Source organism: Sprattus sprattus (genome assembly GCF_963457725.1).
Source record: "Sprattus sprattus genome assembly, chromosome: 2".
NCBI lineage: Eukaryota > Metazoa > Chordata > Actinopteri > Clupeiformes > Clupeidae > Sprattus > Sprattus sprattus.
In genome coordinates, this window is record NC_137921.1 from 35,053,047 (window position 1) to 35,067,270 (window position 14,224).

The window sequence follows — 14,224 nt, forward strand, 5'->3', positions numbered from 1 at the left end:
TGCTCTTTCTCATCTTTCGTTCTCATTACTCCTTCTCTCTCTCGTTCCCATAGTTATGGGAGGTCTCCTCCGGTGAGATGCTGCTGTCTGTGCTCTTTGATGTGAGCATCATGTCGGTGACCCTCGACCCCTGCGAGTACTTCCTGTTCTGTGGAGGAAGTGACGGGACCATCTATCAAGTGTCTCTGCGCAGCCCGGTAAGACTGTCAGTTCTGTCTGCCTCTACTCCTACCCTCATACCCTTACTGTATCTACCCTCATACCCTTACTATTTCACGCAGTTTTACAGATTTAGTATTTTTCCTTTTTTTTTTTGGGGGGGTGTGTTTGGTATATAGATGTAGATCTATGATGTATGAAAATGTAAAGTTACTTATCCTCTTATTTATAATACAGTATCCTGTCAAGTTTCCAACCCCAAATTGACAATGTTTTGTCTAATAAAAAAAGAACAGCCTTGAGAGAGCTGCGTAGTGGGTTTTAAATGGTGGGTCTGGTGGTGTGGTGCCGGTGACAGTGACGTGGGTTTAGTGATGTGGTGCCGGTGCAGCCGGTGACAGTGACTGCCTCTGAAGGGTCCGTCTGGAAGCGGAAGCACTGGGACGGTTCTTCATTCACGTGCTGCGTCTCCTTTCCTCTGGCTCTCAGGCTTTTAGACATGCACACATGCAAGCACTCTTCCGTGTCAATCAGACTGTAGCTCAAACACACATGCATGCACACACACTCGCACACACACACACACTCGCACACACACACACACTCGCACACCGCCTTAGTTCAAACACACACACACACTTGCACACCGCCTCAGTTCAAACACACACACACACACACACACACACACACACACACACCGACTCAGTTCACACATACTCGCTCACTCTTTCGATACACACACACACCATTTATGCATACACACACACACACACACACACACACACACTTGCACACCGCCTCAGTTCAAACACACACACACACACACACACACACACACCGATTCAGTACACACACACTCGCTCACTCTTTCGATACACACACACAGACACACCATTTATCATGCTTGCTCACACTGTCTCCTTTAAAAAGGCCTTTTATCTGTAACCCATGCCTTGAGTTGCAGCTGCTGCATGATAATGCTCTGTGGTCGAATGGGATGGGAAGGGAAGGGAGAGACTGTTTCTCATGAATGACCAGCGATCTGGAGAGAGGCATAGCGAGACGTGAGGAGGTTGAGGGGGAGACGGGAGCAGATCACCAAGGAGACGAGGGGACATTGCCAAAGACACACAAGGAGGTTGAACAGATATGAGGAGGTCATTAGGGAGACGAGGGGTTGTCAGGGAGATGAGAAGATGTCTGCAGAATTTCACAATGAGGTCATCAGGAAGATGCAACACGGGAGGTCAGTAGGTCATCAGGCCGATGCAGGCGGATGCCAGACCGATGCAGAGAGGTCGTCATGGAGACGTTCAGACGGCTCAGTCAGTCAGGTGCTGTTGGGTCACAGGTAACCGTAGAGATAACAGAGATATGGGAGCTGGTAATAAGAGCGACGAAAGGTCGTTAGGTTGAGGTCAGAAGGTCATCAGGAAGACGGAGGGGGATACCAGGGAGATGCAAGGTGGTCGTCAAGGAGACGTTTAGGCAGCTCAGTCAGTTGGATTGTGCCTTTGGCCATAACATCTAAAATCAGTTTACATTCACATCCACCCCTCCAGAAAGTGGCCAGTCTGTTGTGGTGCAGTGATTTCCTTCCTTTTAGAGACATTACGGTAATATACTGTACTGACACACAGGTCATTTCCTTCCTTTTAGAGACATTACGGTAATATACTGTACTGACACACAGGTGGGGGTTGGGTTAAGGGCTTGTGGGTTTTACAGGACTGACAGCTTGTGTGTGTGTGTGTGTGTGTGTATGGGAAAGTTGGTGGGTTGTTAGGATGCAAAGCGTTGAGCCACCCCCCCAACCCCATCCGCTATCATTTCCCCTCCCTGCTGTGAAATGTAAGAACGCACGCACACACACACATACACACACACACACCTTACTCAAAGAGAAATATAAATCAAATGCACCCCTGGTTTCGCAGCGGGAATGTCAAATGTGGTTTACCCGCCAGAAATGTTTCAATCCAGAGAGAGAGATGATGTTTTTACACTCCAGTAATGTTTTGAGAGATAGCGGGTGAGAGAGCAGGGCGGGCGGACGGGCGGGGGGCGGGTGTGGAGTTGCCTATTGCCCATACTGCACAGATTTGAGTTGCCTATTGCCCATACTGCACAGATTGGAGTTGCCTATTGCCCATACTGCATAGATGTGCTTAAAGGAAATCAGTCTCAGCAGATGGGCTGTGTTGCTTTGGTTCCTGTAGGTTTCCCAGGCTAATTCCATTCATGATGTGTTTGTGCCGTACACTCCAGCTTGTGTGTGTGTGTGTGTGTGTGTGTGTGTGTGTTTTTGTGATTGTGGCGTACAATCCGGTGAGTTTGTGTGTGTGTGTGTTTGTATCGTACACTCCAGTTTGTGTGTGTGGTGTGTGTGTGTGTGTGTTAGTGCGCCGTACACTCCACCGCGCCTGTGCAGCTTTCCTCTCATTTGGTTGAGACAGTGACAGCCTCCACTCTGGTGCTCCGGCGGCTTATAAATACCCGTCCCCTTTTGCATCATAAAGGACCATCTGTGCCCTCACCCCGCAGTACCAGCCAAAGCCACCTCTTCACTGGCGCTGCACGGTGAGGCCAGGGAGCGGAGGAGCACGGTGAGTCAGAGAGCGAGGGTGGGGTACCCTGAGGGTATGCTCTCACACCAGTCATACCCAGAGAAAGAGGGGGGAGAGGGAGGAGAAGGGAGAGAAGTGGTTTGGGAGGTATGGGCAATGCATTGACAGATGGGGAGAAAGAGAGATCAGGATGGAGGGGTGGGCAACACACTGACACGGAGACTTTCGGAGAGAGAGATGGAGAGGGGGATGAAAAGGGAAAGAGAGATCAAAATGGAGAGAGACTAATACCCTTGATAGGTGAAAATTCACTCTTAAGTTATCTCAGGACTCTGGACTTGTACAGTCGTGGCCAAAAGTTTTGAGAATGACACAAATATACAATAAGTACATTTATATATACAATATAAATACGTTTGCTGCTTCAGTGTCTTTAGATATAATTACAGGCATTTAATAAGTGTCAAAGGCTTTTATTGACAATAACATGAAGTGGATGCAAAGAGTCAATATTTGCAGTGTTGACCCTTCTTTTTCAAGACCTCTGCAAACCTCCCTGGCATGCTGTCATTTAACTTTTGGGCCACATCCTGACTGATGGGAGCCCATTCTTGCATAATCAATGCTTGGATTTCATCAGAATTTGTGTGTTTTTGTTTCTCTCCCTGCCTCTTGAGGATTGACCACAATTTCTCAAAGGTCTTAAGGTCTGGGGAGTTTCTAGGCCATGGACCCAAAATATCGATGTTTTGTTTCCCAGGCCACTTAGTTATCACTTTTACCTTATGGTAAGGTGCTCCATCATGCTGGAAAATGCATTGTTCATTGTTTAAAGGCATTGTTCAACCATCCAGGAACAGTTTGGTGATGAACAATGCCTTTTCCAGCATGGTGGAGCACCTTGCCATAAGGCGAAAGTGATAACTAAGTGGCCTGGGGGACAAAACATCGATATTTAGGGTCCATGGCCTGGAAACTCCCCTGGCCCAGAAGTTAAATTACAGCATGTCAGGGCGGATTGCAGAGGTCTTGAAAAAGAAGGGTCAACACTGCAAATAGAGAGAGAGAGATTGAGAGAGACCAGAGACATGAGGGGGAGAGAGAGAGTAAGAGAGTGATAGATGATTTAAAAAAGGGAGAGCGAGTGGGAGCTAAAGAGCTCAGACAAATAGTGAGCGATAAAGAGGAAGGGACAGAATGATATCCAGCAGGTCAGGTGTTCATGGCATTATCGGTGTTGAGGTTTAAGTTCTCGGTTCCCGTTCTGTATGGTGCCGGACGACTCTCATTATTAACACAGGTTCAAAAACCAGTCCTCTGTCCACTGAATACCCTGGCGATCGTGGGAGTGTCAATACTGCACCAAAGAATTGGTGCTGAAGAGACGAGGGGCTTTCAGAGAACCAGCAGGCTCACCGAATGGAGTTCACACAACAGTCCCACATTATGACAGCATGAGGACTCAACTTCACTGTTTAAAAAGAATACATAGTACACTATAGTAAAGTATAGTATGTCAAGGTGAGACCATGGCATTAATATAGTGCTGCGTTCAGCGTCGGAAATACACGAGGGCAAAGGGCAAAACTGCCCCTAAGAAATATAGTTTTGCCCCTAAAATTACTAGGAGAGGGGCAAAAAATGCCCCAATAGTTTGGTGTAATAATAATTTAAAACATCGTAGCCTATATGACCCGGTCAGTTGCCATTAAATGTTTTGATTTTCGCCTTGACTGATTGTTGCGTGAAGAACCGAACGTTCTAACAAAAAATATTTAGAGCGCTTCCTAATCAGACCTGTGACTGCGAGAGTGAGGAGAAATGAGGATCAGCGCAGTCTCTGTCACCATCTCAGGTTCTAAAAGATACAATTAATTCATACACCCAGCGACTGTCCAAAAAATTAAAATTAGATTGGCCTGGGTTGGAGGATGACGACGACGACGAGAAAAAGACCTGATTTTTTTTTTTGTCACTCCAGCACAGGCACATTTTTCTGCTGACTTCATCAAGGGGAGCGAAAATATACATAAATACATGGGCTTTCGTCACCAGGTGCCAACCAACACGCCATCGCCTACGGTGAATGATAACTAGTTATAATACTTTTAGAAATGATTTAGTTCGGTTAAGCTAGTTTAATGTTAGTTAGCTAACGTTAGCTATCTCTGATAGTGCGTAAACTACAAAGGACTACTAGTAATCTGTATTTCCTGTAGGCCTACTATGGTAGGTACAACTTTAAAGGTAACACAAAAATCCATTAATATAATGTTTTATTATTATAAAAAAAAGAAATAAAAAACGGTTGTTAATAGTTAAATAATGAAATGTAGTAATAACAACTAATAACCACAAATAAATAAGAATAAACGTGAATATGATTGTCTAATTTACGTTGTCTGTTTGGTTTTTGTCCAAAAAATCTAAGAAAAAACTTTGAATTTGTAGACAAATGCCTAATAGTCTTATTATTGCCAGTTGATGACAATTGTAAATACTTTAAAGTAACACTATGCAACAATTTAACACATTTTGAGGTATGGTTTTATTGGCAACTAGTTTTGGTACCATCCTCTAATTCATTTTGATCGCATATGTTCATGTGAAGGACAGATCAAGACCTGTGTCTTTCCCACTAGCCATCCAAGATATGCCCTATGTAGTTCTGTGTAACGGGCTGGAACACCCTGCAAAAATGGAAGAAAAGCTTTCACATGCATGACATGCCAGGAACTGCAAAAAGACACCAGTTAGTGTGTTGGCAAGCTTCTATCAGTGTCAGCTGGGCTGTTGGTGGTGGTTACAAGGTTTTTGCATGCCTTTTAGGTAGTTAGCGTACTACTTTTGGAACAAAATTCCGTATTGTTGCTTTAAGCCTAAATAAGTGTGTTTATTATTTTAATAAGTTTCTAAAAGTGCCCCCAATTTTTGGTGAAATGCCCCTGGATTTCAGTAAGTGGGGGCAAAAATTGCCCTCGAAAAAATATGTAAATGTCCCACCCTGGCTGCGTTAGTGTAGTGTTTAGACCGGTCATGTTAGTGTAGTGTGTTAAATAGCACTGTTGTGTTGCTGAGACGTTTAGAATAACTGCATTGTGTCGGTGTGACGTGTAGAATGACTCTGTCACCCACAGACTTGCTGCTGCTGTTGAGTAACACTCAAGGAGTTTTGTGCCCCCCCCCCCCCCTCCACTACCCTAAAAAATGATTGTTGAAATTTCCATCTCAAACACTCCCCCGTGTCATTGTATAACTCACACTGCCCCCCTTCCCTCCAAATGTCCCTCTGCTGTGTCATGGTAAAGAGTCTTCAGAGACGCCCAACTGTTGCCCTCTCTCTCTTTCTCTGTCTCTTTCTCTCTCTCTCTCTCTCTCTCTCTCTCTCTCTCTCTCTCTCTCTCTCTCTCTCTCTCTCTCTCTCTCTCTCTCTCTCTGTGTCTCTTTCTTTCTTTCTCTCTCTCTCTCTCTGTCTCTCTTAATTTCTCTTTCTCTCTCATGTGCATGTGTCTGCTGTGTCTCTGCTGACTGTCTCTTTCTAAAGGGCTCCGTTTCAGAAACAACACCACACACACACACACACACACACACACACACACACACCACTCATGCCGCTGCTAATAAAGTATCCCAGTGAGATAGAGGCGTGTTTGAAATGAGGCTTATGTAACGGCAGTGTTATGGATTCCGTCTGCGGTGCAGTGCATTTATCACGGTCCAGATGCGTTAATCAGGGCAATAAGCGCCTCAGAGGAGAGTGTGTGTGTGTGTGTGTGTGTGTGTGTGTGTGTGTGTGTGTGTGTGTGTGTGTGTGTGTGTGTGTGTGTGTGTGTGTGTGTGTGTGTGTGCGTGATCGCCCAGCCGGCTGCTCCTAGCCTGGCCATCTGACTGCGTTTGTCTGCCTCTGCAATGCAAACCCATGCTTGTCACACACACCATGCTTATTACACACATAACACACTTTGTGTGTTTTATTTACTCTCCTTCGTCTCACCGCTCAGCCCCGTTCCTCACCCAGACCTCCTCGTCCGCCTCTCCGCTAGCTTGGGATATTACACACACACACACACACACACACACACACCAGGCCGTGTTTAATTTACCGTCTCACGTTGAGAGATCCACTTCTGTAACTCAATTCAGGAAATACTGATGTCTGCACTACCAGTCCCAGGCTGTATATTATTTACCCGGTCATGTCTTCAAAGCCTTAAGCCTGAGGTGAGCTGTCAAAGCCGGCAGACCACCTGTCCCAGTGCCAGAGTCCTGTCTCTCCACCACTCTGAAGAGCTCCGTTCCACCGATCCTCCAGCATCAGAAGATGTTGACGTATTTGGGCGTTCCATCTTTCCAGATCAATTCGATGATCAAGGTAATTAAAGCCATGCAAGCCGCAGGGATTTTGGGTTTGGAGAGGAAAGCGTTATCGACTTCGCTTTTGACTATTCCTTCAAGAGAAAGGAGAAGGTCTTTAGCAATGGAAATAACTCTGCCACAGCCTCATAAAGGAGGTGTTCTCGCAGAGAATAGAAAGAGCTGATGTCTGTGCTGGTACAATAGCAACCTCAACAGGCTACATGTCACATAGAGATAAACACACAAACACATGAACAGTGACTTTTTAACCTTGGGAGCGATAAGGTCTTCAGCAATGGAAAATAGCTTTCGACAGCCACATCCACGAAGAAGTGTACTTGCAGAGCTGATGTCTACACTAGTACCTCCAAAACACGGAGGCGTCAGTGACTCATATTTATGGAGAGGGTTTGTCTGTCCTGGTGCCACGTTCACCTAGAGTCTCCCCTGGGTCTGTCCTGGTGCCACGGTGGCCTGGAGTCTGCCCTGGGTCTGTCCTGGTGCCACGGTGGCCTGGAGTCTCCCCTGGGTCTGTCCTGGTGCCACGGTCACCTGGAGTCTCCCCTGGGTCTGTCCTGGTGCCACGGTCACCTGGAGTCTGCCCTGGGTCTGTCCTGGTGCCACGTTCACCTGGAGTCTCCCCTGGGTCTGTCCTGGTGCCACTGTGGCCTGGAGTCTGTCCTGTGCGGAGCTCAAGCGTGTTCACAACTCTAAGGAACTGAAGGAACAGTTTTGAAGGAATTTGTTTTGGAGGGGCCGTTAAGATGGCGATGGCGAACAAGGATGAAATTAAATAAACACGGAACTGGTTGAAACAGTCTGACACTGTTTGGACGTTTGGATGAAGTTCCTTTCAGGCGGCTCCCTCACACATTGAACAAGTTGGCACTCGGAGATTCAGGTGAATGCAGAGTGTGCTATAAATTAAATGAATTATTATTATTATTATTATTATTATTAAGTGTACTGGTCCATTATCTGTGCTTAGGGTCCTTCTCTGCCCTCTGTTGTGTTGAGTTGTTGAGTGTATCAAATCTATTTCTTAACTTGTCCTCCCAGTGGTTGAGTGTTCTCTCCTGCCACAGCTCTCTCTCTCTCTCTCTCTCTCTCTCTCCTAGCCTGCCCTACTCATGTTGAGCTGTTGTGTATTTTTGCGTATTGTTTCCGCTCTCTCCTCACCCGCCCGCACATCCCTCTGTGAGCTGATGAAGTATTATGGGCCCTCACAAGCCATTTGTTCCCAAGGGATTAACACTGATTTGTCAGTGAGACGCCTTCTCACCCTACGCACCCTCCCCACACACACACACACACACACATATGCATATGCTTGATTACTCTCGCATACACACACACACACACAGAGAGGCCCGGTTTTTCTGGGGGGAGATATGCGTTTTTTCAGCGGTGAGGCAGCAGTTTTGTGTTGCCTTCTCTCTGTTAATCCTGAGGCAGGAGTGTGTGTGTGCCTCCTTGATAAAGGCCTTTCTCTCATCCATTCTTATATTTCTGTCTCATTGTCATATAGCTGTGTGTGTGTGTGTGTGTGTGTGTGTGTGTGTGTGTGTGTGTGTGTGTGTGTGTGTGTGTGTGTTTCCTTATATTTCTGTCTCATTGTCACACAGCTGAGAGGAAGAGGCTCTTTCAGGCACATTTTTACCTAGAGGTGTTTTGTCTTGTCTTCCACTTTTGTGTCTGTGTGTTTAAGCGGAGAGAAGAGTGTGTCTGTGTGAGACACTGAAGGAAAGGTGTGTGTGTGTGTGTATATGAGTGGATAGGAGAGTGTGTGGTGATTGTTTGGGGGGGGTCGTATATGAGTGGAGAGGAGTGTGTGTGTATGTATGACTGTAGGAAAGGTGTGTTTGTGTGTGTGTGTGTGTGTCTGTGTTGAAAGCTTGTGCTGTCCTCCGGTAAAATCGTCGGATGCCCACGCTTGGTTCAAGTTAGCTTGTTCAGAATAACAGACTTGTAGAAGACGGCTTAGCGAAAGAATGTGTTTATTCAATCACATGCCACGGTCAGCTCCATAACACAGGCACGCACAAGGCACGTCTGCATGCTGAGGAGTCGGTCTCCTTGCTTCTTCTTCTTCTCATTACAAAAGTTTGTGACTCTTATAGTATAGAATTAACATGTAAACAATACCGAGAAATGAAAGGTGTGTCCCTAAATGAAAGTAGGAAGTATTACCTAATTTGGTCTAACTCAATTAGGTCTAATTTAATTAAGTGTTTGTCTGGGGTCTTGGCTTCGGGGCACCCCATACGACCATTGATCTCCAGCTGTCTTTAACGCCCTGGACAAAAGACAGGATCTACCTTGATGTATATTCACAGACTGGGTCTTGCCATGACGCATATGAGATTATATTATGTAAACTGAAGCCTAGGTATTTAACTGAATCTATCAGTGTGTTTGTTTGAGCAGAGGAAAGTAGAGGGCAGTAGAGGTGAGGGGGTCATTAGCGGGTGGTGGAGATGTAGATGCTGTGTGTGTGTCACACTGCAGAGAGGAGAGGTGTCCAGAGATGACCTCACACACTTCAGGAGTCTGGCACTGGCATTGCCAGCAGCATGATACAGCACAAGGTAGCCGGAGAACATCTAATAAGCCACCTCCCTCTCTCTGGCTAACACACACACACATACACACACACACACACACACATCTTGGGTCTCTTTCTCAATCTCATTAAGTTTGAGGAGAGCTTGTGTAACATCATTGGTGTGAGTGTGAAGGTAAAGGCCTGCTCCTGCATACTTTAAATTCTAATGGATGCTGCAGTGGGTGAGTGTGTGTACATGTTTGTGTGATTTGTTGGTTTGTTAGTGCATGTGTGAGGGCGGAAGAGTGTTTGTAAGCATGACTCTTTCTGGTGTGTGTGTGTGTGTGTGTGTTTTGACTGGCCATCAGTGTTGTGATTGTCTCTGCAGACATGAATGGGGTTTAGGGATCCTCTCATAAACAGGCAGGCAGTCATCTGCTTCCCCTCTTCAGTCTGAAGGTTCTGAAAGTTAATCCTACAGACTCCCCCCTCTTCTCCTTTCCTCTCATCCTCCCCCCTCCTCTCCTCTCCTCCTCCCACCTCCTCTCCTCTCCTGCCTCTCTCAGAAAAACATCCAATTCGGGGGTAAATGGCGGCAGACAGCTTTCATGTTTTTAAGCACTCGATTTCCCCCCGTTTTAACCGCTAATGTGGACTTCCTATTTATTTCTCTCCACATCAGCCTTGGATTAATTACCCTTCTTCAGCTTAGCGTCTACACACATACACACACACACATAGACGCACACACACACACACACACACACACACACACACACACACACACATATATGGGGGTAAATGGTCTGATACATAATGACATGTTCTGTACAAACACTTGTGGGAAGGCACACTTGAAAGACGTGCAAGATGGTCCAGTCTGGGGAAATCCTAAATAAATCTTAAACTAAAACACACACTCACATTCACGAAGACACTCACTCACGCACATACATGCACATAAACACACATACACACATACACACACAGACACACACAGACACTTTCCACAGTGGTGTTCCCTGATCCGCCATGGTTAGGTGCGGCGGCAGGAGTAGGCAGTGGCCATGCAAGAGGAGCAGGAATGCAGGCGTCAGCACTAGTGGGTCTCAGCGGCTCCATGTCGGCCGACCTCGCGTCTGATGCATACTCACACACACACACACACACACACACACACATACACACACACACACATCTTCACATATACGCTCAGAAACACACACAGTACCACACACACCCACACACACACACAAACTGTCATTCACATACACTCACACACACACACACACAAACTCTCACATATAGACTCACACACACGCACACACATATACATGATGCAGTAAGTAAGGCAATTAGGTCAATCGATCTGCCCGTTCAGAGGTAGGGAAGCTGAAGTGGTCTAGCGGCCCAACGTGTGTGTGTGTGTGTGTGTGTGTGTGAGGCGGGCGGAGGCGGGCTGAGGCGGGTGGCCAGTGGAGGGGTGGGCAGCGGTGGGTGGTGGGGAGGTTCCCTGGCTGTAGGTGAAACTGCTTGTCTTGCATAAAATGAATGAGCGGTTTCAGCCATGCTGATGGTGTTTGTCGTTTGTTTGATGTTTTCATGGCTTTTTATCTCCCCTCCCTCTCCTTTCTTCACCTCCTCTCTACCCTTTCTTCACCTCCCCTCCTGGTTCACAGAGTCTGAGTCGAGATAAGACCTTCCAGACGGACAATGAGGGAAACCAGGAGTTTAAAGGCCACAGGTGAGTGTGTGTGTGTGTGTGTGTGTGTGTGTGTGTGTGTGTGTGTGTGTAGCTCCTTGATGTACAGCATGGTGCTCCATGAAGAAACCACCTCCACAGAATTCTGTCAGGAACCTTTCTGCTCGGAACTCTTTCCTGATTGGCTAAGAGAGCAGCACATTCTAATCTGGCCTGCCATCTGCCAGCGAATTGGGTGATGTCAGCGTGTGGCACCGCTTTTCCCAGATGCTACAGACTACAGGGGCACAGCCTAGACCAACGTGTGTGTGTGTGTGTCTGTGTGTCTGTGTGTCTGTGTGTCTGTGTGTGTCTTTGTCTACATGTAGACAGACAGAGAAATTGAGAAAAAAGACGTGGAGGGTGTGTGTAAGAGAGGGAGACGGAAAAATATCCAGCACACACTCATACAGACTCTCACGCTCTCTTTCCCTCACATACACAAACACACTCTCTCTCTCCCTCACACACTTATACAGACTCTCTCGCTCTCTCTTCCTCACACACACAAACACACTCTCTTTCCCACACACACACCAACACACTGGGCCCTAATTTCATTGACTGGCAACGAGCAAAGCAATGAGCAACGATTGTCTGTGTCTGTCTTGAAATGTATAATTAGTATATGGATAAATAATTAGGAAAATGGAAGTGCAGAAAGAGGAACATTAAAGGGCCGTTGAGCTTGGAATACTAAACTGTCATAAAGGGTCAGTGCTCATTTCAGACTCATTATCATGCAGCTCCCCACGGTTCCCCATGTGCCTCACACCACATTAAATTTGAATAAACGAAAGTCAGAAATGCACTTGCTTATACAAATGTGGTCATTAGACTTCTGTGCCCAACCTTAGTAGCCTTTGCTAAATCAGAAAACTTAGCAGGATGTTAGAGACGTGTTCGGTAATGGGCAAGGGATCGATCCCCTGGCAAGAGGAAATGACAGAAACAGCGTTTCATAAAGTATAATAGCCTTGTTCTTCTCTTCTCCCTTCGGTAGTTAAGGCTCCAAAATGTTGCGATAATCCCGTAACTCAGGCCAGACATATGTTTACTACCGAGAGAGGTGTGCCTCTGCTTTTAGGGAACTCAAATTTGTCTATTTGAATATTTGGTAATGTTTTCAGGTCTGCCAAAGGGTCAACAAACTTGTGTAATAGTCAGTACACGTAGTATATCTATATTCACCATATTCTGTGTGTGTGTGTGTGTGTGTGTGTGTGTGTGTGTGTGTGTTTAGGAACTTGGTGACGTGTCTCTCTGTCTCAATGGACGGAACGCTGCTGCTGTCAGGCTCCCATGATGAGACGGTTCGACTCTGGGACATCCAGAGCAAGCAGAGTATCCGCACCATCAATCATAAAGGTATACACACACACACACATACATATTAACTCCACACACAAACGCACATTCACTCCACATACACACACGCACACACACACACATATTCAGTCCACACGCATTCACACCACACACATATACACACACACACACACATTCACTCCACACACACACACATACATTCACTCCACACACACACACATTCACTCCACACACACACACATTCACGCCACACCCTCGCACATTCACTCCACACACACACACACATTCACTCCACACACACACACATTCACGCCACACACTCGCACATTCACTCCACACACACACACACATTCACTCCACACACACACACATTCACGCCACACACTCGCACATTCACTCCACACACACACACACATTCACTCCACACACACACACACAAACACACATACACACACATATTAACTCAACAGACACACACACACACACACACACACACAACCATTCACCATTCACTCACCAACATACATATTCATTCATACACACACACAGACACGCACACACACACATTCACTCCACACAGATGCATATTCACTCCACACGCACACATACACACATATTCACTCGTACACATGCACTTGCTCTCATACATTTTCTCTCACTCACACTCTCTCCCACACACACACACCCTGAGCTGTGCCCTTTGTGAGTCATGTTCCCCTCAGGCTCATTTCTGTTCTGTCTGATGTTGCCCTCTCCTCTGGCAGTGCCAGCCTCACAATGTCTCTCTTACCCAGAAACCCTTTAATACCAGCTGTCTCTCTTACCCAGAACCCCTTTAATACCAGCTGTCTCTCTGGCACCACCCTCTCCCCTCTTTAACACACACACATTCAGCATGTGGAAAGGCACACACGTTGCCACACTTGTACACAGTCTACACACACACACTCACACACTTGAAGGTCATAGGTTATAATGCAAGCGTCAAGCATTCTATGTGATGATTCTGAGTGTGTTTGAGTGTGTGTTAGAGGCATGGACATTCAAGATCTAATTTCTTAAACAAATTCCTTCAGAAATATGTTGTAATAGTGTTAGGCCTTAGGTCTGTAGGTCTATATAATTGGTCTATAGGTGTATATCATTGGTCTATAATTGGTCTGTAGGTGTATATCATTGGTCTATAGGTGCGTATAATTGGTCTATATGTGTATATAATTGGTCTATAGGTGTGTATAATTGGTCTATAGGTGTGTATAATGAGTCTAGAGGTGTGTATAATTGGTCTATAGGTGTGTATAATGAGTCTAGAGGTGTGTATAATTGGTCTATAGGTGTGTATAATTGGTCTATAGGTGTGTATAATTGGTCTATAGGTGTGTATAATGAGTCTAGGGGTGTGTATAATTAGTCTTTACGTGTGTATAATTGGTCTATAGGTGTGTATAATTGGTCTATAGGTTTATATAATGAGTCTAGAAGTGTGTATAATTGGTCTTTTAGGTGTGTATAATTGTGCACGAGAAC

At 46.0% G+C, this 14,224-nt stretch overlaps 1 protein-coding gene across 1 annotated transcript in view; it reads left to right on the plus strand.

Moving 5' to 3' along the window:
* wdr18 (WD repeat domain 18) overlaps positions 1–14,224 on the plus strand; it is a gene marked incomplete at its 5' end in the record, with an annotated part of 106,851 nt that overhangs the window by 40,761 nt on the left and 51,866 nt on the right. Inside the window, 3 exons of the mRNA XM_080832470.1 lie at positions 54–197; positions 11,307–11,371; positions 12,612–12,736. Of these exons, the coding sequence (XP_080688596.1) occupies positions 54–197; positions 11,307–11,371; positions 12,612–12,736 (334 nt within the window). The remainder of the gene's footprint in view (positions 1–53; positions 198–11,306; positions 11,372–12,611; positions 12,737–14,224) is intronic.